Source organism: Mercenaria mercenaria, unplaced genomic scaffold, assembly GCF_021730395.1.
Source record: "Mercenaria mercenaria strain notata unplaced genomic scaffold, MADL_Memer_1 contig_1069, whole genome shotgun sequence".
NCBI classification, from domain to species: Eukaryota; Metazoa; Mollusca; class Bivalvia; order Venerida; family Veneridae; genus Mercenaria; species Mercenaria mercenaria.
In genome coordinates, this window is record NW_026459039.1 from 33,426 (window position 1) to 61,416 (window position 27,991).

At 34.6% G+C, this 27,991-nt stretch overlaps 1 protein-coding gene across 1 annotated transcript in view; it reads right to left on the minus strand.

Moving 5' to 3' along the window:
- LOC123562129 (TPR and ankyrin repeat-containing protein 1-like) overlaps positions 1-27,991 on the minus strand; it is a 66,708-nt gene that overhangs the window by 30,551 nt on the left and 8,166 nt on the right. The window contains exons 9-26 of the mRNA XM_053532263.1: positions 27,014-27,250; positions 26,108-26,264; positions 24,954-25,054; positions 23,461-23,579; positions 21,979-22,113; positions 21,562-21,727; positions 19,698-19,897; positions 18,871-18,991; positions 16,868-16,994; positions 14,322-14,458; positions 13,810-14,142; positions 13,169-13,309; positions 12,698-12,817; positions 12,268-12,420; positions 10,642-11,651; positions 9,890-10,088; positions 1,939-2,122; positions 230-249 (exon numbers count right to left, since the gene is read on the minus strand). Of these exons, the coding sequence (XP_053388238.1) occupies positions 230-249; positions 1,939-2,122; positions 9,890-10,088; positions 10,642-11,651; positions 12,268-12,420; positions 12,698-12,817; positions 13,169-13,309; positions 13,810-14,142; positions 14,322-14,458; positions 16,868-16,994; positions 18,871-18,991; positions 19,698-19,897; positions 21,562-21,727; positions 21,979-22,113; positions 23,461-23,579; positions 24,954-25,054; positions 26,108-26,264; positions 27,014-27,250 (3,660 nt within the window). The remainder of the gene's footprint in view (positions 1-229; positions 250-1,938; positions 2,123-9,889; positions 10,089-10,641; positions 11,652-12,267; positions 12,421-12,697; positions 12,818-13,168; positions 13,310-13,809; positions 14,143-14,321; positions 14,459-16,867; positions 16,995-18,870; positions 18,992-19,697; positions 19,898-21,561; positions 21,728-21,978; positions 22,114-23,460; positions 23,580-24,953; positions 25,055-26,107; positions 26,265-27,013; positions 27,251-27,991) is intronic.

The following is a 27,991-nucleotide window of genomic DNA, read 5'->3' on the forward strand; positions in this document are numbered from 1 at the left end:
GGTATTTATAAAAAAGCAGAAAATTATGAAAATATTGAAAAATCGCTGTCATTTTCAGCAACAGTAGATGTGTTCAAAACAATCATTCACAAAAACAAGCCTGGTGAGCCATTGTTTTTAATTGTTCATTCTTTTCAGCATAAATTTTCCTATCATATATGTGAATTTGAAAAAAAAAATGAAAGGAAAAAAAGACTTCAGGAATTCTTTTTAAGGTGTGACCTTGTACTTTGAGCTAGGGGTCTCCATCTTACAAGAGACTAGTCATATTATAGAAACATCTCTGCAAAATTATTTCAAAATCCCAAGATGAATTACAGAGACATGGACCGAACACGAAGTGGAACGGACGGAAAGATGGATGAAAAATCATGGGACAATAATTCCATGTGTTGGAAGAAGTTGAATATAAACTAATCGAATGCATTTGTGAATTTTTTCACGAAATCATTTTTATTAGCTCATCTGATTTTTTGAAAAAAAATGATGAGTTATTGTCATCACTTGAGCGGTTGTCGGCGTCGGCGTCGGCGTCGGCGTCTGCGTCGGCGTTGCCTGGTTAAGTTTTATGTTTAGGTCAGCTTTTCTCCTAAACTATCAAAGCTATTGCTTTGAAACTTGGAATACTTGTTCACCATCATAAGCTGACCCTGTATAGCAAGAAACATAACTCCATCTTGCTTTTTGCAAGATTTATGGCCCCTTTTGTACTTAGAAAATATCAGATTTCTTGGTTAAGTTTTATGTTTAGGTCAACTTTTCTCCTAAACTATCAAAGCTATTGCTTTGAAACTTGGAATACTTGTTCACCATCATAAGCAGACCCTGTACATCAAGAAACATAACTCCATCCTGCTTTTTGCAAGATTTATTGCCCCTTTTGGACTTAGAAAATCAGTTTTCTTGGTTAAGTTTTATGTTTAGGTCAGCTTTTATCCTAAACTATCAAAGCTATTGCTTTAAAACTTGCAACACTTGTTCACCATCATAAGTTGACCCTGTATAGCAAGAAACATAACTCCGTCCTGCTTTTTGCAAGATTTATGGCCCCTTTTGGACTTAGAAAATATCAGATTTCTTGGTTAAGTTTTATGTTTAGGTCAACTTTTTCTTTTAAACTATCAAAGCTATTGCTTTGAAACTTGCAACACTTGTTCACCATCATAAGCTGACCCTGTACAGCAAGCATCATAACTCCATCCTGCTTTTTGCAATAATTATTGCCCCTTTTGGACTTAGAAAATCATTTTCTTGGTTGAGTATTATGTTTAAGTCAACTTTTCTCATAAACTATCAAAGCTGTTGCTTTAAAACTTGCAACAGTTTTTCACCATCATAAGTGGACACTGTACATCAAGAAACATAACTCTATCCTGCTTTTTGCAAGAATGATGGCCCTTTTTAGACTTAGAAAATCATGGGTAGGACAATATTTCTATTACACAAAAAAAATCAGATGAGCGTCAGCACCCGCAAGGCGGTGCTCTTGTTTAGCTTATGATAGTTCTTGCTAAATTAATTCTAAATGAATTCATTTAATGTGATGTAATATTTACATAGAACAAAAACATGTCCGTAGAAACAAATGCAACTAGAACGGTCACAGAAGTGACGAATAATTCCCCCACAATATGGCTTTGTCACAGAAGTATGTCAAATTTCAAGTTGGAAGGGGGCCATAACTATGTCAAAAAATGGAACTTTGTAGCCAAAGTCAAACTTGACCTGTATTACACCTGTGTACCAAAACTTATTTAAAGCCTTTCGTGAGTTATTGTCCAGAAAGCATGAAAACCAACGGACCGACTGACCGACCAACCGACCGTTGAGCTCAATCCTTAACCCCTAAACTTCGTTTGCGGGGGTATAATTACTTACATTATATGGTTTCGAATGAAATCGATACCAAATATTGAATTTATAATTAAATATTATAACGGAATATTTTGCCTTTTAAGTTTGTCATGATCCATAACGATATCCCATACTCTAATAACCTCTGAATAAATTCTGCCACCGAAGATTTCTGTAGTATCCTCAGTAAAGGAATTGAGTCGATCATCGGCAGGGTCATTGTATCTTGACGAGAAATTTATAGCCTTCTCCCACAATATTCTCCCGCCTAAAATAAGCACACTAAAGTCATATATTATACAAAAATTCTAGTTTGTATTAATAAACATATAACAAACGTAATAATATTATTATAACAATAAACACCATCTCATTACAAAACACGATATATGACCTATATATCATTACATGTAGATGGTAATTGTGTATTTGTGAACTTCTGCATCCATAAGCATGTTATCGAGCCAAAACCCCGTATCTGCAAAGTCTCCCATTCATTTCTTGTCCAGTCATCGTCTCAGTAGCCAGTCGCGTTTTTAGCTTAGCTCACCTGAGCAATGCTCAGGTGAGTTTTTCTGATCTCTTGATGTCCGGCGTCCATCTGTCGTCTGTCCGTCAACATTTAGATTGTGTATGCGATAGAGGCCGTATTTTTCAACTGATTTTCATGAAATTTGGTCAGGATGATTACCTTGATATAATCTAGCATGAGTTCGAAAATGGGTTATCTGGAGTAAAAAACTATGTCACTAGGTCAAATCAAACTAAACCTTTTGTATGCAATATAGGCTGTATTTTTCAATTTATCTTCATGAAGTTTGGTCAGAATCATTATCTTGATAAAGTCTAGACCGAGTTTGAAAATGGATTATCTGAGGTCAAAAACTAAGTCACTAGGTCAAATCCTTGTGTATGCAATAGAGGCTGTATTTTTCAATTAGTCTTCATGAATTTTGACCAGAATGATTACCTTGATGAACTCTGGGTCGATTTCAAAATGGGTTATCTAGGATCAAATGCTAGGTCACTAGGTCAAATTAAAGAAAAACCTTGTGTATGCGATAAAGGCTGTGTTTTTCAATCAATCTTCATGAATTTCGGTCAAAATGATTGCCTTGATAAAAACTAGGTCAAGTTCGAATATGGGGTATTTGGGGTCAAAAAGTAGGTCATTGGGTCAAGTCAAAGAAAAACTTTGTGTATGCGATAGAGGCTGTATTTTTCAATTGATCTTCATGAAATTTTGTCAGAATGATTGCCGTGATAAAACCTAGGTAAAATTTGAATATGGGTCATCTTGAGTCAAAAATAAGGTCACTAGGTCAAATAAAAGAAAAACCATGTGTATGCGATAAAGGCTGTATTTTTCAATTTTTCTTCATGGAATTTGGTTAGAATGATTGCTTTGATAAAATCTAGGTTGAATTTGATTATTGGTCATCTGGGGTTAAAAAGTAGGTTACTAAGTCAAATCAAAGAAAAACCTTGTGTATGCAATAGAGGCTGTATTTTTCAATTGATCTTCATGAAATCTAGGTCAAGTTCGAATATGGGTCATCTGGGGTCAAAAACTAGGTCACTTGGTCAAATCAAAGAAAATATTTGTTTTTGCTCCAATTTTAATGATAACTGGTCAAAATATATTTTTCCATGAAATCACTAGGTCAAACATGTTTACACTGTTATGGTGTATTATGGTGTGTTTTTCAGGTGAGCGACCTAGGGCCATCTTGGCCCTCTTGTTTTAATACAAACTAGTTAAATCAGAAAAAACACTCAGTATCTGCTACACTAAAGAAATTGTTTGCTCCTATAAATGGTGTACTTAGGATGGTTACAGTTAGGTGAATTGAAAAAAAACAACTTCAAAGTAAGTATAAATTTCTCAGAAGCACAATTTATTTATTTATTTATTCATTTATTTGGGTTTTACGGCGCACCAACACAGTATAGGTTATATGGCGCAAAACTGGACTACAAATTTTGGTTCCACATCTCATTTACATCGAAATAAAACTTGAGGTATGGAATCAAAATTTTCACACCTGCTTGAAGCACAGTTACTGCAAAACAAAGAGTTAAGACCCTATTAGTCGCCTCTTACGATCATGCAATGGTAAGGCAGTGGTTCCAATTCTTTTCATACACAGATCGTCCCAGAACCACATGGGGCGAGTACGCAAACAAAGCCTGATCCATGCAAGTATTAGAAACTGTAGTGGAAACATAATGCAGATGGGTTGCTTTAAAAATCAAACAAAAAAAACGTAGTCGTATGCACGCACATAAACATGTGCAAACTCAAAGACGAAGCAAAGTCAACAGACAAATAAGACATCAATACAGTTGGCTACCGCTGACGGACGGCCGGTGGCAAAAGAAACAAGCTGGATGCTCCTTGATGGGTACTTAACTTCACGTTTAGTAACAGGAGAACGAAGATAAGGAAGTAAAACCACCAACAAACAAGACATAATACATAACATAATAAAAAACGGACATATTCGTGTTCAAAATAGGGGCATTGTTTTGGAAGAAACCTGTATAAAGGAAACCTTAAAGCCATCGTTCTGAAATTAGAAATGATGTTTAATTAAAACAAGTAAATAGAAACCGCACCTTAAACGTTTGCAGAACATTTCCGTACAAATAAAAAGATCAAAACAAAATCTGTAAAAAAGATCATTGAAAACATCGAAGGAATAATAGCAGACTCGAGTTTTTTTTTTTTTTTTTTTTTTTTTTTTTTTTTTTTTTTGTTATTTTTTTTTCAAGAGAGGAAACAAAATGTGCAACACACTTTCAGGCCACTTGGCCCCGGTGACACAAGCTTAAGCGTTAGGGTTAGCTATCATTGATCCCTCACCTGTCTCGTAAACATACAATCAAAGTTGTGACCAACTGTAAAACAGCTGAACACTAAACATGCAGAGCGCATCAGAGCAATACGGTCATAGCCTCTTATAATACAACGTTTGATTTTTAACATAATAGTCGGAAATTGAATTCTACGCAGACTGTAAATCATATCTACATAAAAATCGTGGTGTGAAATACCAGGTCACCGAAGTGAATTTACATTACTTTTGATTTCAATAACTAATGTCGAATACTGGTGATGAAATTTATAAAACGATTAGCGAGGTTTATGATAATGGCATCCCTGCTGAAGAAGTTTTCTTGTAATAGATTCAAGTCTTAAACATGACTAGAGGCTCTGGCAAATATTATTAGCTATGAAATTATTCCTCTTGCGCCTGTACTAAGAGGTGAGTAAGGTGTTGCATACTTTATTACTTCTCTTGAACTGACTCATTTAAACCGACGCTGGCCTTTGCTACAACAAAGTAAATACGTGTTTATCGTATCCTAAAGTGTTGCCATTTTACAGTTAAGGGGTTATAGACACTGCTGATAAGCCGATTTTGAATACTGTTAAATTAAGCACATGTCTAATGATAAAATGTTTCAGTCAAAGGACGAGGATCTTTGACGATAAATAAAATCTGAAAAGTAGATCCCTCGGAGGCACCGAGAACAAAGCAAAAGTGAAAATTGCAGACTCGGTTTTATTGAGTCAGAGTGAAACCTTACACATATACACGTACTCGTACAAATCCTAATATATCGTAGATACGAAGGCAGGGGTAGATAAAGGCAACATAGAATTACACTGTTTAACATTCAACCGCTGTTGAATTACAATGAGTTTCTCTGTTTATGAGCAGTAATGGAAAATGCAACACTGCCCACGCCCCCCTAGCACCGGCTTAAGCAGTATTCAATCTTCAAATCTAAATGAGTTGAAATCAATGATCCCGAAGGACCAGAAAATATAACAACACTGAGACGAAGTCGGGGCGACTTTTTACGGCCACAACACAGCACTTAACACCCGCTGTTGTGAAGTAAATAAAATCTGAAAAGTAGATCCCTCGGAAGCACCGAGAACAAAGCAAAAGTGAAAATTGCAGACTCGGTTTGATTGAGTCTGTTTATGAGCAGTAATGGAAAATGCAACACTGCCCACGCCCCCCTAGCACCGGCTTAAGCAGTATTCAATCTTCAAATCTAAATGAGTTGAAATCAATGATCCCGAAGGACCAGAAAATATAACAACACTGAGACGAAGTCGGGGCGGCTTTTTACGGCCACAACACAGCACTTAACACCCGCTGTTGTGAAGTAAATAAAATCTGAAAAGTAGATCCCTCGGAAGCACCGAGAACAAAGCAAAAGTGAAAATTGCAGACTCGGTTTGATTGAGTCTGTTCATGAGCAGTAATGGAAAACTTAAGTTAACATGCATCTCTTTTTCCGCAGATAGTATAATAATATCTTATAAAGGTAACATCGTTATTCATTGGCACATAGTTAGCACACAGTGTTACACAGGTGATATGTGTCGAATTTATTATTTTGCCAACATTTTTGAGAAAGTATACAAATGTCCGAAGAGATATTCTTTGTCTCTTTCTAGGAAAATCGCGTGCTCTTTAGTGACGTCTTAAAATTCATATTGCTCGGAAGACCCAAACAATTTTGTCATTGCGTGTTTTTACTACGACAGGCAGGAAAAACGGCCCTAAATGTATGCATTTGAATGACAACTGGTGTGTTTAATTGGGGGGAGGGGGGAAGTATATAGGCTACACCCGATGTTTTACATCAGAGAGGTAGAAAGTAAATTCCAGATTTTTGGCGGAGGTGGGGGGGGGGGAGGGTCATACGGCAGAAGGTAGGGATGGGGAGACGGTTGAGGGGCAGCGGTGACTGAATACTAAGGCACTAGTAACTAAAAGTGATTTCTGGTGGGCTGAGTGTTGATGTTGGGGTGTGTGTATTTTCCCACTCTGCAAATTGTCTCATCATCAGTGAGAGTGGCTGAAATGGAATTTCCATTGTTGCAAGTATGCATTTGGACAATTTATATCCTTTATTAACCAAATCAAATGAAAACCACTGGTGCATCTAGAGCGCGTGTATGCCCGTATCTCAGCACATGTGTTCATTTAGCTGAGATTTATGCCGTTTCTTCAAACCCTTCTTTACAGTCTGACCGGGGAAAGACAGTTTATTCAGTTTTTGAGAGTATCGCATTATATTCAGTTCTTTTTTTTTTTTTTTTTTTTTTTTTTTTTTTTTGGTTGTGGGGTGGGGGGGATCTAGAACCTATTACAACACTTCATATTCAAAGTGCTACTTCTAAAGAGAAAGCAGGCGCTTTTTCATAAAACTGATCGGGTTTGTTTCTTAAGTATCGTTCGAAAACCTAATGTAACACAGTTCCGAGTATTTCGCTATGCAATGCAACCAAGTGAATACTGTTTTGTTTCTTCCTTGCGAGCCTTGTTACTCATATAAAGTCGCTGACCTCTCAAAAAGAACCTATAAACGTTCTACATGTATATCAAACTCGCCATTAACAAATATTTCATTTCCCTTTTTTTCTCAGTACTAGACATATTTTCAGATATTTTGTGGAAAATATTCTTAAAAATTAAAAAAATTTCAAATGCAATTTTAGAAGTATGGAGAAAGAACATTTTCACCTATATAACAGTAAACGTCTGTATTTTACCATTGCTAATATCAAACAATCTACCAAAACAATAATAACCTAGTCAGTAAAGTTACAATTCGTTTATTTTTGCTATCAAAGACAATGCATTGTAAATCCATCATTAATATATTGTACATTTGATTCTGACTTTACAAAATAAAGGAAACAAAGTAGGACCAGACCTCTACGAAATAGTTTTATTTTATGGCACCTAGAATGAACGATTATAAACTCAGTTTTAAACCAATGCACTAACCTCCAGAAACGTTTATCTGTTAGTACTTAAGACCCAAGCGTGCTCATTATAACAGATAAAATAAATTCGTTCAGGAGTAGAATCTTTTCTTAGTTTTGTCTACATACTGCTGGTAAGAGCAGTATTTTCGTAGGTATTGGAATATAAGACCTTTCATGACTGCCTTTGTATGATAGGATGGAAAACCAAGCATTTCTTATTCGTGCTGTACAGAGGTTTGGAAAACAGATTTTTTCACAGATAGGCTTGTAAGATATTAATCATGTTTAAAATAGATCGTGATGCAAAACGAATCTGGTTATTTACTGGCATTATGTATATAGTTTATGACGTCATAAAAGTGCAATTTTTCCATAATATGGTCAAGAAAAGCTTAATATAAGATGCAAATTTCATACAGGGGTATAAAGAAAGGTTTGGCTATTTACCAATAAAAAAATGTTCTTTGCTTCATATAAAATTCAGCTACATTCGAACAATTTTGAAACAGTTTCTAGATTGTCGATTTGTCGTAGACCTATTTTCTACAAGATATCCATACATTTGCTTCAAGAAAACGAAATGAAAAGGGGATGTTGAATAGTATGCAGTGAAATGCAAGTCAGCTGAAGTTAGGTACCCCCATATTGCCGTATTTCAGAAAGCGGTCCGCAGAATAAACACCCTAATCTGTTTTCAAGTTAACCACTCGAAAACATGCGAATATGAGCATGAAAAGTGTCTTATTTTATGTAAAATTCAATCCACTAGCGAAAAAATGCCCATTTGACCTTCTGTCCGAGATTTGAAGTCAGTTGCTCCTCATCGATGTGGGTTCGAGCCTCACTCGGGGTGTTGAATTCTTCATGTGAGGAAGCCAAAGAGTGCTAATCTGCTGTATTTGCCAATGTCAACCTTCTGAAACAGGCCGCTACACTTCTCGGTGTAATCACCGGGTTGATGACTCAAATTATCTGTTATCAGCACGGATTCAAGTACTCTGGGCGGCATCGCAGGTCACTTGTTCCCTGGTCTTTCGTGGCGGTATTTTTCGCCCAGATATGTGAAAATATATATTTGTTAAGGTATTGTTCGGCAAAATAAATATTGCCCTTTTTCAGTCAACACTTCGTTCATTCTTATATTTTCCCATACATAGTCCTCAGGGTCAGTGCTTCGTTGTGAACAGATGCACATAAATGAATTTTATAGGTAGATAAAATTATTTATGTCATTGTTGTACATTTGGAGCGAATCGGTCCTATTCTGAATTATGCTAATTTATATACTCCGGTAAAAGCCAATCAATGAATTCCTTTTATCACGTGATACCGTTAAACCAATCGAGAAACGGCATCTTCCTTCATCGTCAGCATTCAAGAGTGAATATCACGCTTCTTGCTTTAATTTTATTGTGGCTAATTTCTGGTTTTATCTTACCACCACCTCCCATTCCACCTCCTCTTTCAAGTGACAATTTTCTAATTTTGAAAGATTTCTCTAAATGTTTTAAGGTATTTCGGCGGTATTTTCCGCCCAGATATGTGAAAATATATATTTGTTAATGTATTGTTTAGCAAAGGCGGTATTTTTCGTTCAGATATGTGAAAATATATATTTGTTAAGTATTTTTCGCCCAGAAATGTGAAAATATATATTTGTTAAGGTACGGGGCGGTATTTTTCGTCCAGATATGTGAAAATATTTATTTGTTAAGGTATTGTTCGGCAAAATAAATATTGCCCTTTTTCAGTCAACACTTAGTTCACTCTTATATTTTCCCATACATAGTCCTCAGGGTCAGTGCTTCGTTGTGAACAGATGCACATAAACTTTTATTTATAAAAAAGTGGTTTGCTTTTGTTTTTGCTGGTTAAACACCGACGCAATTATAGGTCATATGGCGGCTTTTAAGCTTTTGACTGTTGAAGAAGGTCCCAAGTGCCTCTCCGTGCTCTATTTCATCACGAGCGGTCACTTGTGCAGAACTAAAGATCTTCCTCTCATCCGTACAAACATCGGTGAGGGATAATTGATATGAAGTCAGCCATCGTATTCACGCGGCCAACGCTAATCAAATAGTGACATAATCGTGATAAAATGATTAACAATACAAAAACAACCTCAAGAAATTACATTAAAATCCTCAGTTTTACTGTTAACATGGAGTATCTTGAAAATAATTATAAAGCATTCATTAATTAACAAATGTGCAGGATGACACCTTTGAAACATACCTTTGCTCACTTTGGCCTCGAACAACTTTAAAGCTGATGGTACGTTTGTGAGTTCCTTGCATAAATGTTTCTGCCAGTCACCACTTGCTAGCGTTTGAATGATCTTGACGACTTTTTGTTTCAATTTTGGTTCGACACGTTTTTTTAGAATCTTTAGCACTTTATCTGTACATTCAACATCCCATGTAAGATTTTCAAACTGCAAAAGTGATATGAAAAGTTACATAGACAATTTTGAGAACAATCTACTTCAGGCTAAAAGAACGTTTTTTTACATTTAAACAAACGGAATACTTTTTTTCGTGGAGACATGTTTTTTACTGTTAGACATTACAAGGAATATTTTAGTTTAAATGTGACGTATTTAGTTAATATATCAGTAATAATTATATTACGCGAGATACTTTTTTTGCAAACTGATGTTTCAACAAACATATAAATGTATAAAATCCGGTCGAATTTAAGGAAAAAATTGACCAAAATACTTTATTTTTGCATAGTGACCGCCTAAAACAAACGCGTTCTGAGACATACTGTAAGACCTGTTTATAAATGTAGCAACAATACCCTATCAGGACAGTCGTACTTTTTATGACAGGTATATAATGATCTTAATATTCCATTATATACTAGTCTTTAAATTCTTTATATGCAAGTTTTTAGAGATATATTGGATAATTTGAAGGACTAAGAAACAATGCCTTGGTATTTTATCGTGTTTTTGTTACTTTAATAACTGAACACATCTCTACCTTAATGTTTATTTCCAAATCCATATCTGCATCAACTTTATCACCAGCACCGTTTTCAACGTTTTGCGCATCTACCTGCACGGGGTTATTTGTCTCCCCAGTTTGCTGTAACACACCTTTTGGCATAACTTTGAAACCCGAAGCTTCAACATTTCTAAAGACAACGTCTTCATCTAATTCAAGTGGTGGAGGCTCAGACATTGCATCGTCTTCTACAAAAGAATCATTTGCTGATTCGACAATACAACCATCATCTTCGGTATCTTTTGATGCAAAACGCATATTTTCTGCAATATCTTCCAACGTCATTCTTCTTTCATCTCTTTTCCCTTTCTCAGCACGCTTCATTTCTTTACGATGACCGTGAGAATTTTCACATCCATCTTCTGGTAAAGAGTTTTTAATTCCTTTATCAAATTTGCTCTCTTTTAGTGACTTGTTCACGTCATTTTCTGTTGTTGCCTTGCTTGCTACATATCTCATTGCTTTACTTTTCATTTTCCACGACTCTTTCGGTTTTTCCACAGATTGTTCTATCGTGGTAGATTCGTCAATTTGTAAGATACCTATGTTATTTTCTGCCACGTCCTGTGTGTTTTGGGTATTGTTATTTGTTACACTATTCGCAGGTAAATTTGAAATCAAGGTTTTAATCCGTTTCTTGGTCTCTTCTATTCGTTTAGATAGTTTTTGATTTACTAGCTTCTTTTCAGTGACATGTTTGCTTGAACGTGCCATACTAGAAGTTTCTTCAAGGAGTTTGAGAAAACAATCAGACTTTACCGTCACATATTCGCAAGGGTATTTTCGCATTTTATCTTTATAAGGTGCTCGAATATTTCTGCTGCGAAGTATCTGTGTAATTTGAAGTACCAAGTCGGTATAGTCTGCTTTTGCTAAGAGGTGATAAATACTGTCACCGTGGGCATCTGCCTGTCCCGGATCCAGATATGAATATTTCCCTTTTTTGTTAGCCTGTTTGTCCAGCAATATTTCTATAAACGTGTGCTCTGGAATGGAATACAATTCAAACAATTGCAGAATGGATATTCCATTCATGATAACGAATATCAGACACATTTCAAGAACGCTGCCTTCCTAAACTGCCAAACAAAGCTATACATGCCTAGAACGGGGTGCGACTAACATGCAGAGACATAGACAAAGCAAAGCACACTGACAACGAGGACCAATGAACTCTTTCATTGAGTCTTCATGACGCCTTACTTCGCATAAAGGAAAATTAGCAGTAATTAATATAGATCTGCGTTGAAAGAGTACAGCAATTCTCAGTCAGTTGTGAATATTGATGATAAACAGTTATAATAAAAAAAATGTTATTTGCTACAGCATAAATAGTTAAAGAGTATTTATCTCATGAAACAACATAATTTTGCAAAAATAAAAAATAATAATTTTGCAAAAATAAAAAATAATTATAGATTTGCCACATTCTACTTAAGAGTATAAATAAACACTTTTGTGTTAGATTATAAAGGTTTTGAGTGTAAAGTGCTTAAGTAAAAGAAAAGGTGTGCAGCGAAAATTAATTACTAAATTTCTACGGTGTAAATAATCACGTAAACATTTCTATTCTTTATAAACTGTCTTTAAACTTAAATTTACGTTTCTCTTGCAAAGCAATATAAATTGCTGCATGTATAGGTGTATCGCCTTCATACACAGACATCTCTGAAATATCGGCTCCTCTACTGATTAGCTCAATAGCTAATTTGAATTTTTTCAACTTGACAGACTTTTTCATGATATCCCGCCCATCTACAAGAAATGAAAATTATGTTATTGGTAACAATAGATACATCAGTAGATTAGAATATTAAAGTAGGTTTCTTTCAAAAGTGGTCGCAAAAACAAAGTACATATATATAGTACTTAAATAAAAATAATATTACATGAAGGATTCAACCCAAATTATTGATCTATTTTATATTCGTTAGCCGCTTTTGAACTTCCGGTGAAAAGAATAAACATGTTCTTTACATGAAGTAAACATAGTTCAGAATAGTTTCAATAAAAGTAATTCAATCTTATTTACTGTTATTTCCTATCCGCCACCCACTGTCTAGAAGGTAACAGGTTACACGAAGTGTTTCTTCTTCCGAAGTAAGTGACGTATCTGCTATCATTGGTTCTATGGTGTATTTGGATGTACGAGCTAAATTTCAAAAAAGAGTATACATGCTATATTATTTCGGCGACCGCCAAACACACTTTCAGTCTTTAATGAAGACCGAAATTGTTCCACCTGTATTGTTGAAAATAATATTTGTACAATATGATTTTAAACTGCTACAAATGATAATTTTTCGAGAATATTAGAAACGGTCAGCCTTGTCAAAGAACAAGTGTATATGAGTATAATAAATTGCCAATTTTGATTTCCTTATATAGTCTTTTTGTAATAACTTTCATTTCATTTGATCCCCGCTGATGCTCTCGGCAAAAAATTAAAATTGTTAATGTAAATTAGGACTGAGGAAAATGTTTAAGCTTAGAATATTATTACCTTTCAGCTCTTTCACATCGTATTGCGACTTATATTGCTCTATAATTGAAACCAACTGTACCCATCTTTTGCAGATGACAAGTTTGTGAATGATCTTGAAGTACGTTTCCTTTCGTAAGGATTTAAGCCGAAGTTGCGATTCTGAAAAATGTTAATTTGGTGTGCAGTCCTATCTCTTGGTCAATCTGCTAAGTTAAAATTCAACTTCTTATGCTTTTGAACCATTCTGACCAAGTCGAACAAACGCTCAGCTGACTGCGTAAATCTACATACGTCATGTCGTTATTTAAGACTGGACACGTGCGTTCTAACCTAAATTGCTGTTTGGTTGTTTGATACCTTTGACAACTTAAAATCTACTGAAAATGAGATCAGTTCAAACAGATAGAGGAAACATAGAATACAAATAACGATTCAAGTATTTTATTCTAGATAAGAAATACAAGGTATATGTAAAGTAAACTCCGCAAACACGTACTGCAACTCAATAGAAAAACAAGCTGCGAATCATTTGTATTGCAGTTTTCACTCTTTAACATTTTGCATTCCTTTTAATTAATATTTCTATGTTACTGAAGCATACACCTGTATCACAAAAACTAAGTTGTATTCAAAATTAAAGAAAATCGGGTAAGTTTTACCATCCCAGTTTCCGTCGATGTTTTCCGCCAATGTATTTATGACCTTCGTTTCAATTCTGGCATGCTGTTTGTTACGTGACTTTCCCTGTTTGAATTTCTTCCTTGTTTTTTTGTTGTTATGATCAATATTTAATACGTCTACTAGAAGCGCGAGACCACCTGTTTTATCCGTGGATAGTTTTTTGATGGCATCTGAATAAAGTTGTTCACAAGTTTTACATGAATATGCTTCTTTTCCTGGTTTACATATATCTGTTTTAGAACGGACTACCACCATTGCATCATTCTCTCTGCTCTTGTTTTCAGACTTGGTTTTATGTGCATCTTGCTTTCCTAAAATAACACCATTAAACTTAAATGTCTCCAGAACATGTATTTGCATTTATTCTATTAAAAACGTTTCAAATATTCTTTGTACATTTCATGAAATTCAGGTAATTATATCAGTATTATACAATTCAACATCTAAACACTAACATTAATGTCAAATAAACAATTATGCGGTATCTCACTTGTCTTCTGCATCTCACGGCAGATAAGCTCCTTACTCTGTCTTTCACCAGTTAGGTATGAAATAGCGAGCTTCTCTTCGTTATTCTCAATGTGTGGATTCACACCCCTCTCCAGGAGAAGTTTAATCACTGCTTTTCTGATAACAACAACATCATAAGGAATACATAAATGAAGTGTTACAGTATGCTGCGAATAGTCTCATACTGACCTGATTAATCTAGAAGTAAATGAAATATAATATTTCTTAACTATTTATACTAGCAACAGAAAGAAGTACACAAATCACCCGATATATCAATGTCTAATTAAGATACCTTGTTCTTTCTTAAATGTTATTTACTTGCGGAAACATTATATAAAATTAATAATTTGCTGTTTGTTACCGACAACAACAACAAAAAATAACACTAAAATCTGTAAAAAGATCCACTGGAAGCATAACAACAACCAGCCTGCAACATTTTCGTTTTTGTCGTGTTGGGCGACCTGTGAAGTTTCCACTTTTTTTCTATTTTAAGTGGAATTCCATTACATTGATATTGACTGAAAAAACTTCCGTGATCTCAAAGGACCATACACTGAATTCAAGTCATACATGTTTGTTCAAGTTAGTCTTTTTAACAACATCTATATCAGGTTTATAAATGTACTTCGTTTCTGAGATATATTCTGAGTAAACAGAGTAAAACAAACGTACACTCAGGACAGAACGACCACATGAATGCAGTGGAGCACCATGGAATGGTAACGAAACATGACTAAGTGTCTAAACTGGTTAATTGCACGCAAACTCTCACTCTGTTTATCCCCCAATGTTCCACCGTTACAGGACAATATAAATAAATCGTTATCTCCGCCAGAAAACCCCTTACATATGTACTGGTAATTAAAGACTATATCTAAAACACGACAAATTGTCTTGTATTATATATATATATTAAGCATAAGGAACTAAATTCGCATGTAATCAGTGCCTTTGCAGAAAGCAGTTTTACAATATATTGCGCTACCGGGGATACTGTTACTTTCTGTTATTTATTCAGCTATTTATCACAAGTTTAAGAAGAATTTTAATACTCGGTTTGATTGAAATTGCTAGAGGATATATTTCAAGGGTACTGAAAAAAATCAAGATAAAATTGAAAATTAAGTTTAAAATTGTTTTATGATAGTATACGTGCGAATTAATAGCTAATGCAGAGATAATTGCCGTGTTTAGGAAGCCTCATTTTGGCTATCATGAGCGGGATGTTAACATTTCTTACACTGTAGGGTAGTGAGCTAGATAATACGGGTTTGATTTTGGGACTACCTGACAGTGTGATAGAACGCGGCATATACGTCTTCTCATTGACAGTTAAAACTACAGTGACTGAATAAAGCTCAAAGGTATGTTGGATATTGACTAATGTTATAGAATCACGTTGAGGTGCACTGGGACAATGACAGCTCAGCATGTTGAAGTACATTAGGACATTAAAGTTTGCACATATTTGGACGTGTACTCAACAGAAAACTCAAGCTGGACAAGCCGAAATATTTATAATATTGTAACGAACAATATTATAGAATCTTTTATAATTATCTTCTTATGTTCTTATTTTTACAGTGAAGTTAAAAGAATACAATAATTTACTTTCAAAATATTTGTAAGGTAAGAGTTAACAAGTAATACCATCGCGGATAACCAATAGATAATTAATGTTTAAGAAAGCATGAGGACTTTACAAAAGACGCTTCAAATAAGGTTTTGCGTGCAGCAAGGTCGTCTAAATGTTGATGAAAATATGAAACTATTGGATATATTTAAAGTTTATATGTCTCGGATTTCATGATGTGTAACAGTTTACGAAAATATAAAACATATTGTGACATTTTAAGATCCGTGTTATATAGATCTATTCATGAATTTTAAAATCCAAAACTGCCATTAAGAAATGCATGTAACAAATATGTGCATCGTCACTGCATCGGTACCTCTATGTTATAACCACAGAATAACCCCGCTTATCTCAAAAAAGAGCGCAGATCCAGCCCTGGGCGAGGCGTATGTTCTTCGTAATAAAATACATTGTGTCTCAAATCATTCGTCCTCCACCGCTGGTTCATGTGAAGGAACTAGAAGTTACATGCAGAAAACAGGTTTGTACTGGCAAAGAATCCAGGAACACTGGTTAGGTTAACTGCCCGCCGTTACATAACTGAAATACTGTTGAAATAAAATGCATAGTGTCTCAAATCATTCGTCCTCCACCGCTGATTCATATGGAGGAACTAGAAGTTACATGCAGGGAACAGGTTTGTACTGGCAAAGAATCAAGGAACACCGGTTAGGTTAACTGCCCGCCGTTACACAACTGAAATACTGTTGAAAACCGACGTTAAACCCTAAACAAACAAACAACAACAAAAAAGGAAACAGAATAACTCATTTACAATTTAGTGAATTGAAATCGTAACACAAATGTTATCATGATAAAAATGTTATTAAGAACAACTAAAAAATATATGCATATACGATAAACAAAAACTGAATAACAGCTACCTGAATGTTTTAACAACTCCTTTCTCCTTAGTAGCTACATGAAGTAATGTATTACCATGCCTGTCAATCCTGTGTTGGTCAGAACCATGTTCTTGTATGAGGAAACTTAGCATGTCGAGCGAGTTAGCTGAAATTTAACGAAATTATTTATAAAACATGTTTTCTCTTAATAACTGATGTCATTATCAACTCCACCTTACATGTCAACGTAAAATAAACTAACTGGTGTATAATTGTTTAAACTTTTGTATATATGCATTACATACTATCGTGTTGTAGTCAGCAAGCCGAAATGTGTATAACAGCTTTTGTTTCCTTTTATTAAATAAGCATGCGCTGACGTCGGTTTTGCCAGTAGTAAAGTTTCAAAAATGTATCAATGTACTAACAACTTAAAACTTTGGTGTACATAACCATACCGTCAGTACCCAGAGTAGTTCCAGAGTAGAATCATTTTATGTCAGATGGCCAAGATCGAGGTTCTTTGAAATCGTGACATCAATTCTATTTAAAGTTACCGATTCTTGCATAAAACCTCTGTTTTTTGCCGATTTCGGGCATGCACAAACAAGGAAAAAACGTGTACAAACAAGGAGATTCTCGTGAGCACGCGCTGTTGGTGAACGTTTTGAATATGCTGTTGCGGGTCCAACGTAAGCAAATTATGGATCCCGAATCAATTTTGGCCGAAGTCGAAAGGTCCGAGATTTATGAAATCTTTTCATCTGCATTTTTATTAAAAATATCATTTTTCAACCTAACTTTACTTTAACTTGTAATAAGTGCTACCTCTCTTGATACGCAACTGCACTGACGTTCCATATTATTGTATTATTACGCGTATTTGACTCGAAGTAAGTTTACACGCCGCGATTTAATCCCTGAAAATGATAGGCAAACAACATTTACAAAAATACAATTTCGTTTTCCAAATTGATTTGAGTCGAGAAATTTGACATGCTAACTTTAACTCTTACACTAAAACTTTTAAAAAATGTTTGTGTCTACTTTGCACATCTATGCAGTCTACTGATGTAGTGATGGTGTGTAATGTAAAGCATAAACATGACGAAGCGTAAAGTTTAAAGGATTTTTCCATAGTTAATGAAAATTTGATGAACAAAAGGTATTTATTATATATTTTTCAATTTTTTTGTAGATCTCACCAACTATGTTTGAGTTTATAAATCCAATCAAAGTTGATTATATCGATGTTGGAAAAATTCAAATTTTTGTGTTTATCAAACTTTAATCGCGTTGGGGTGGGGTGCAAAGCAAAATTTTCTAGTTATAGTCCTAGAGATTTCATTTTTAACGATATGAAGAATATTGGTATCGATACCAATTTCTATTAAACGATAATGGTTACATTTAACAAGCGTAAAGGACAGACTATTAATTTAAACCAAGCAGAATTGTGTTCTGTCGGCACCTCACCTGCAAATTGTGTAAAGACAGGATGCCGTGTATGTCCTTTTCACATAATTCCGAGCCTCTAAAGCTAAAGTTCCTACCGATATATCGGAAAAAGGGGGAGTCACACTTATTTTACATATAGTTAATATTAAAGAAAATACCACAACAAGAATGTCCGTTTGACATGTATAAAATATGCACTGTTTTTGTAGGCCCTGGAAATGCATAAATAAAACATGTGTCCATAACAACCTGAAACAGCCAATCCCTTGGGATTCTGCAGATGTTGTTACACAAAACAACGTGCGTTAACCCTACAATAAAAATGTTCAGTGCTATGAAGCTTACTGGCTGTTGCACAGTCACTGCAACAACGCGATAAATATACACTTCTACAGACCCAAGTGCCTGTCAGTAATTTGCATATGGTTTTGATGTATTTCGCAACCACTGAATAAGAGTCATACAAAAACATTAGTAGCGGTGCGACTTACAACATTACAAATTAACTTACCACCAATGATATTTTAACGGCAGCTCAGAGATTTCACTTTAACATTATAGAAACTACAAATAAAAAAACTTACCAACCAATGACATTCTAACGGCAGCATGGAGATATGTATCACCTTCTTCAAGAGATATTGTTGTCTTGTCTGAACCACATTGTAAAAGGTAAAGCATCATACTTGTTATCCACTGATTGCTCTGTAAGTTAAAAACCAATGGGTAAGTAGATTTATTAAAAAATTCATTTATTTTAATATGTTTATGTAAAATGATTAAATCTACTGACAAAGTGGAATATAATGTTACAGCATTAACGTTACACAACCTTGGAACTTGAGTGTTTCTATATCTAAGTGTAATATTATATCCTTTGTTACAAAGTAAAACAAACAGTAAACCATTATAGTTATTGTTAATAAAACCATAACATTTATGTTTTCAAAAATGTAATATTCAGTTGCCCAGTCACGTGATTGCACTACGTTATTTTGAGCTCGGAAATGAAAGTAGACAGGTAAACAAAAATTAAAAATCAGAACGTAGGTTTTTTATTCTATATATTGTGTTAATATCATGCACATGATTCGAAACCTATTTAAAAGTGCTACCCCCGGTTCTACGATTTCTCCCCCAAAACCTTCTCGTTTTAATGCTGTTCCTGTTCAATTGACTTGCACAATTAGCAGAAATCGTAGAACCGGGGGTAGCACTTTCAAATAGGTTTCGAACCGTGTGCACGATATTAACACAATATATTGAATAAAATACTTACGCCCTAATTTATAATTTTTGTTTACCTTTCCACTTTCATTTTCGAGCTCAAAATGACGAAGCGCAATCAGGTGATTGGGCACACTGATATTATGACAGACTTCAATGATAATTTAAATTTGAAATAACTTACTTTGATATTCACTATTCTACAAAATGGTTTCAAATCGAGAATAAGTGGAAGGTAGGAGATTAGTCCATCTTTTGAAAACTGGATGTATGCTATGCGTGCACTTTTCCATTCGTTGCATTGTACAAGCAGATGACATGTCCGTGCCCAAATTTGTCCATGTGCAGGATAATTCTGTGCAATGTCAGTCATCATTTTCTCATCTACAATAATTCAGTCGTTTTAAACATATGTAGCATAATATCTGCCGACAGCTCATTTATTTATTTTTTATTGTTTTGTCAGTTCTTTCGCGCTGATAAAGAAACGATACAAATAATGACGTTCGAATTAACCTGTACCAAAATAAAGTCTATTGACGACCTTATTCGTTCGAAATAAAATTGACTCAATCTACTTCATCCATATAAATAGCTATGACTGAGTTTGGATAGTTAGACAAGAGCTATCAGAGGAGACGGCGCGTTCGCCTATTTCTATAATTGATTGTAAAATAAGCAATATCTGAGGAACAAGAGATTTCTCTGATTAATAACCCCGATGTGACTGATGAAGTAGAACAACGCTTTAGAAATATTGGTGCAGGATTCATGGTCCTTTTGTCATATGAGGAGGATCAACTGTGCTATGTTTGAAACAAATATCATCAAGTAATAACAGAGAAAAAGTGAAAATGCATCGAAAGTTTAACCACTCTGTGGATGCAAACGCCAAGGTGAGTAGGATAGCTCTCCGTATACTTCGTATACCTGACATAAACACGAGAAAAATTGATGCAAACAATGAAGTAAACATGTTTTATTAAGATTGTTATGTAAACGTGATAGCAGAATATATCCAACTCGATTTAAATAACATTGCAGTTAAACTATACAGCAAGAGGAACTGAGACCTAAACAAAGAAGAAATTCGCATAAACTATATACACGTAATATGGGAACTCTTTTCCATGGTAAGAACTCATAATATCTTTTTATATTTTTCTACCATATTTCGTATATTTCCTACTAGATGGGAAAATCTTGAAACTAACGCGCTTCCGTAGAAACTATTAAAGCACGACTTTTTCCTGGACTTATAGCGGAGTATTTTTAGCCATGCACACTGACAATTTCAACACAAGCGGTATTCATATTGCTGAGTTACAAGCGTTTTAACCACCCTCGTATACATCGGTGATATTTAACGTAACATAGATAATAGGTAAGGGTAGATTTTTTGAAAGCACAGAGCATAGCCTCAGAGCCACGCATATGAAAAGCAGACCCACAAGAAAAAGAAGCTGTAACGGAAAAATATTATAGACGAGTTGCTTAAAAATCCAACACGTACATTTTAATTTTATGCTAAATATAATAAAAAGAGGGGAAAGTAGAAGAAGGATGGATGCTACGTTCCTGAATCACAGTTACCCTACAACGTAAACCTTAGCAGCACAAACACTTATGTCAAGAGAGAAACACACAAACATACGCAGGTACGCATACGCCCCCCCCCCCCCCACCAAACCCCAAACACACACACACACACAACTAACTTACATAGATAAACAGACCAGACAAATAAGATATTAACAACACTTACATAGAGACTTCAAGTATAAAGGGAATTAGGTCCTACATAAAAATGCGTTGTTCTTTGAGTATACCAGGCAAGCAGATTGTGCAAGAATTTAATTTTATTTACGGGAATTCTTCCCCATTCAAAGTCACCGTTTAAAGTGGGCAAGAAAGTTTTAGCGTCCAAGATTGCGTTCATTGTTCATATTTATGAAAGACTAAGTTCGTTATTCAAAGACAATTAAAATTAAGATTAACTGCAAACTTGATCTAATATCTTAAATCATGCATATAAACATACAACTTACAGAGGCTTTTTGGGAGTTGAGAGACGAGTTTAGCTACTTCGGAAAATATTGTAAACATTTCTGATGGGTTGGATGATATGGAGCTAGTGTAGGCATGTTGAAATTCTCTTAAAGCCGGTTCATACTTCTTTAAAGCTGTAAGTGCCTTGCCCGCTATCAAGTGAGCCTATAACAAGATAATTGTACAACTTTAAATTAATGGGAAATACAGTGAAGGTGTAATTTTAATTTTACGAAAACATATAATTTATAGACTGGCTAACGGTAATGGCATTAAAAGAATCTACCCACATTTATGGAACCCATATATATATTCAGTTTTTAGGACTGGAAACACGAAAATGAGACAGAACTTATGAGAAATGTGTCCAACAAATGTATCTGATTAGTTGCCCAGCGAGGCTAGTTTCTACTTACTTCGCGGCGATGAAAAGATCGAATATTTTTCAAGCTAAGGCTGGCATCACTAAGGGCTCTTTGATAGTCCTCTAGTTGCAGATAACTGTCTGCTCGGCTCAAAAGAACTTGTGAACAAACTTGAAGAGGATTTGTCTAAAAATTGAAATAAAATTAAAGACTTGTATGTCTGAAGAAATATCTCAAGAAGAGATATAACAGAGTTAGTTAAACAATATCATCTATGTAGGTACTTAAATCGTGCCAACAATATTTAATAAATAATCAATTAATGTGTTTCAACAAAACCCTAGAGAAATAATAATATGTTATACTTCCTAATGAATACAACAGTAGATGGATACATAACATCAAAACCTTCTGTAATTTTCATTATATGAAAGCGGCTTAATCGGAGTAATCTTGAGAATATATCTGTTCTCCAAACGTAAATAACATATTTACAGTCTTCCCATGATTCTTACATTATTTTTCTTTCTTTCTGGAAAGGTGCATTCTTTTAATTTTTGATCGGATGAAGATATTCTTACACGTATAGTAATAATAACGAAAATATACTTAAAATGATACAAAAGTATATGTTTCGACACAGCCACAGGGGGAAAGCAAAGCAAAACTAACAACATGGCAAGTATTTTTTGAACATTAAAACGAATCAAGCAATAAGTGTCATAAAATAAATTGCTATGATTACACTTTGAATTACATTAGAGACGAAGAGGAAATTTTATAGTTAACGGTGGTCATTCACATTTGAGCAACATTTTCTTGCATATCTATGTTTTTATATACTGTGTTTGAGCAGGAAGGTCTAATCAGTTGTTTCAGGTTTGAGATTTATTTTAGAATACAAAAGAGTTTCAAAAGTTGATTTTTTATTTCAATATAATTTCTTAGTTTACATTGGCATTTGTTAAATATTTCGATAATTCATCATGCCGCGCTAATAAATATACGCCTACAGTACCTGAAACAAAACGCAAGTTTTAAAACAGAGTTTAGCTTCGGAATTGAATAATCTTTTATTAATCTATCCATCTTGGTCGTGCAATGGAGGTGGGGGTATAATGATAATAATACTTTTATAAACTTGTATTTCTAATGAAGTTTGCCAAAATATGTACTTGTCAATGAAAATCTGTGACAACTTAATACAATAGTGCTTATATTCATACCATACCTTAGGCAAAATGTGTTTATTAAACTTATACTAATTCTTAAATAACTGTTGGGCAGCCAGACTAGGAAATTCAAAGTTATAAATACTTCCAGTGAAAATCTGACGTGTATTAAGAACTCTGTGAAAACAAATAAGTATAATGTGATTTTTAACATATTCAATCATGACAAATACATTTGGCAACACATATCACAGGATAAAGAAGCTGTACAGTCAGACCTGACTGCAAAGAAATGTTTTATAACAACTGAGCTTCTATACCATTCTAGATTTACAATTAGATAATAACATCATATGCTTACTACCATAGGGGAAAGGTCAAGTGCTTTTTTGAATAGTAAAATCGCTTCACTGAATTCGCCACGGCTATGCTTCAACCTCCCAGTTTCATGCAATTTTTCAATTTTCATACTCGCGTCACCTGAAATACCGGAAGACAAATAATAGCAAAGGTAATAGTCATTATGAATGTATGATTCTTTCGTATTTTAAAATCAGATTTATTTGTCTGAAAAGGAGGATAAAATACAGTCATGCTACAATTATTTCGTTGAATTTATCTTAAGCTGGTATTTTTTATGCCCCCCTTTCGAAGAACAAACGTCGGTCGGTCGGTTTGTATACCAATCCTTTTCTAGATGATAACTCAAAAACTTAGGCCTAGCATCATAAAGGTTAATACGGAGGTTGGTCGGCAGATGACCCCTTTTGATTTTGGGAGGTTAGTCATGAGCAGGAGATGCTCCCTATTAATTTTAAGGTCAGTTGGTCAAAGGTCAAAGTCACAGTAACATTAAACAGTTAAACGTTTTCCGGATGATAACTGAAGAACGCTTGGGCCTAGGATCATGAAAGTTGATAAGTAGGTTGATCATAACCATCAGATAACTTAGGTCTATGTGACCTAGAACATTTAAACAGTTTCTGGACGATAACTTGAGAATGCTTAGGCTTAGGATAATAAATGTTCATAGAGTGGTTGGTCATAGTCAACAAATGACCCCTATAGATTCTGAGGTCAGTAGGTCAAAGGTCAAGGTCACAGTGACCTGGAAGAGTTTAACTGTTTCCATATGGTAACTCAAGAACGCTTGGGTCTGAGATCTCGAAACTTAATAGGGAAGTTGATCATGATCAGCAAATGACCCTTATTGATTTTGAGGTCAGTAGGTCAAAGGTCAAGGTCACAGTGACCAGAACAGTTTAACGGTTTCGGATTGATAATTCATGAACGCTCGGGCCTAGGATCTCGAAATTTTATAGGGAGGTTGATCATGACCAGAAGACAACCGCTATTGATTTTGAGGTCAATAGGTCCAAAGGTCAAGGTCACATTGACCAAGAACAGTGTACAGTGACTGAATAATTTCTGTTTCATATGCATTTACTGAATGCATCAAGAAGGTTGGGAGGGGGCATTTCTTGTTCTACGAGTTCTTGTTTATTTGACATTTTTTTCTGTAGGACATTTTGATTTAAGTCATAAATATGTCGACGGGTAATTCAAAGTCATGGCATAGGTAGATAAATCTCAGTAAGAGGTAAGGCAGGTAATTCAGCTATAGAGGCCATGAAGGTCAATAAAAATCTTTATTTAGAATCAATCTCCCATATTTATTATTCTCATTTTTTTTTGTTAATTCAAATTCTTAAAAAAGAAATCACCGTTTATGCAGTTAAGAAAATGCCACAATTACAAAAAGATTAATTTTACTATGTTCCCTTTTCAAGCCTTAATTTCGTAAGAAATGCCAAATATACATAAGACCAGTCCGAAAATATATCAGCTACTTACACATGTCATCTGGTAGGAACAAATCGAATACATACATCGGATACTTGATATCAAGATAGTCATATGGGCGCAAATAACCCATTCCAGTATCCGCGATGTTTCTGAATAAAATATATGAAGATTATATTAATTGCAAATTTCTGCTACATTTACATATAATCAATATCTTCGTTCCCCTTAAGCGTCTTTGAACATATTTGACTAGTCAACAAAATATGTGATATCACTGTGCCCGTAACTGTTAAAGTATTTTAAAAGGAGATTGCATACTAGTATCTTATCTATAACAACTAGAGCTGTTCTTTTAGAAAAGCGCATGTCTCAAACAACTGCCTTATCATCTGAATAGTAGTATATGAGTCAACCATGCACCATGATCTCAACTGCCTAATTATGTTCAAATCTCGGAGACATAAAGGACCATTTTACTACTATTCACATTAATAGTAGAATGTATGTCCCTAAGACTTGAGCGATTTTCGGTAATTCAAGGGCCATAATTCCGAACTGCCTTGGCTGATTCGTCTAGCTATCGAACTTGGCCGAGGACTTATTGGCAAAAATATTTATTCAAGTCTGTTGTAAATCGGACGAAAAATGTTCGACTTAGAGTGCGGACATAATCTGTGACAGACAGACACATGGACTGGCAGGAGTAAATCCATTTGTCTCCATCAACACAGTACGTATATTGAATTGATATTAATACTGATCTAATCTGGTTACTTGTATTGGATTCTGTAAAATTTGTAAAGAAATGGATGACCCTAATGTTAACAAAATAAAAAAAACAACAAAAAAAAATACAAGGACATAAGTAAAACAGAAAAAAACATATTCAAAGGACGCACCCGCCAAAAATTATGAAATATGAATTCACCAGTACGTACCTGAAAAGGCAATTCTGTAGAAAAGGCATAACATCATTTTGAAATTCATCATTCTTGATAACTCTCTCAAAACCCAAAGAGTTACAAAGATACTGTTTGGGTTATTTAGGATAGAAAATTTGAATAATAACTAGCCTGTAACAAAACCCATTACACACATTTGTCCAGACCTACGACACAAATATATTTAAAATTATTATAATCATAACCGAATATGAACTAAAATATTTATTTTAATGATTTTACTTCTAAACATATATTTACCTATAACCTTTCTCAAACAATAGTTTAGTCACTTTAACAAGAAAATCTGCTGGAGGCGAAGGGGAATGCCATGCAAGTATATGAAATACAGACATGCTGCCAATATCTCGCCATCCTGGACCTTGATTTGGTAACACTTTTAGCAGTGCTGTACTTTCTGTAACAATAACAAAACAGATCTAGATAAAGATATTCTTCTTCATGGCCAAACCTAGGGAAATCGATTTGAAATCGGGCCAGCTGTTTATCACGAGATTATTTCTATGTTCTCACTATTTATGTAGAGGAAAGTGACAACATCTGCCGGTGGCAATGGTGTAGTCAAATTAGAATGATGTAAACAGTGTTTGTACGAGATGCATATAGCATACAGCATTCATACATATATACAAACATTCGGAGGTACGGAGACAATGATCTATTAGGAGTAGCCACGTATGAATGTATGTATGAATATTCTTTGTATGTATGTATGCATGTATGTATAAATGATGGCTTTTTATACAAAATGGGATTATCTGATTAAGGTACACAAAGAAATGTGTGTGGCATTCTATCATACAAAGATCAGCAGTAAGTGACCAGATGGTTTAAAAAGTAAAACTACGGGAACGGCGAACATGCCCGCTGGTGGCCATATTTTGAGAAGATGTACATAGTCTTGGTTTAGAGTCATACCAGAAATATTTGTGTGAATTTATTTTGAAATCAATCTAGTAGTTTCTGACAAAAAGAGTTTTCACACAGAGAACAGTCTTGGTCGATGGTCAACACCAAAACCCTATGGAATTATCAAAAATCTCGGGACCAGCTGTTTATTACGAGTTGTTGTTTGAAAATATTTTATATTGAAGCTCTAATTACTTGGCCAAATTTCTTATTACATATTAGAAATAGGTAAGTAACCTGTCTGTAAGACGAATCTTATTAAAGTGTGTAATGGACAGTTTCTGTCGTCAACTGTCAGATTTCTCAACATCTGTTCGCCTCCATTTGTGTAAACTGCAAACAGGACAGCATCTAACCAATGACCTATACATTCCCCATTATGCTGTTCCAAATACTTGAATACAGTCCAGGTTTTGATATCAACTGTAGAACTCTTTCTAGCCACTCCAGTACAAAACCGATCGATAAATCCATCTTAAATGCAAAATTAAAATCATGATTTTATATCCATTTAATAACAGTATGACGACTGACAATTATAAGAAGAACGATATACAAATATTCAGTGAAGACCAAGTTTGCAATGATAAACTTTACATTTAAATTCAATCAAATACGGGGCATTGAATATTCCATAGCTTTTACGAGTGTCCGTGAGTATATATAACATACGTTACTATAGTTCTTCAATACGAATGTCACAATATAACATTATCAACAGTATTCGTGAGTTGTGTATTAGTCAGAAAATTAAAGTTGACCTTTTTAAATGAGTGGATTAAAAATATTTTCATTCCGTGCTTTTTAGGAAGAGAAAAACGTTAGTCTACAAATTTGTCAGCACTGTAACAGATATGTGGCTTCTTTGTACAAAGGAAATGTTATGTATTCAAAAGAGCTTTAAAAAATTGAACAAACTTTATCAATAAGACAGGTCTTTAAAATCATTAAAGACAAATCTCCCCGCTTTTATTATATCTTTTATAAAATTCAATGCATCTAGACTGATCTATGAACCAGCTAATTTGCAAAGATGTGCAGAGTAGAGGTTATAATATGCTGTTTCGTTAGGCCAATATTGGCGTTTGTCTGTTTGCTAAAACGTCTGCGAAGACATTAAGTACATACGCATGTACACGTGTTTGTTACTTTTGTGTAAATACGAAACAATCATTTTTATGCCTTTTGTTACCATGCTTATGTTAGCGATTCACT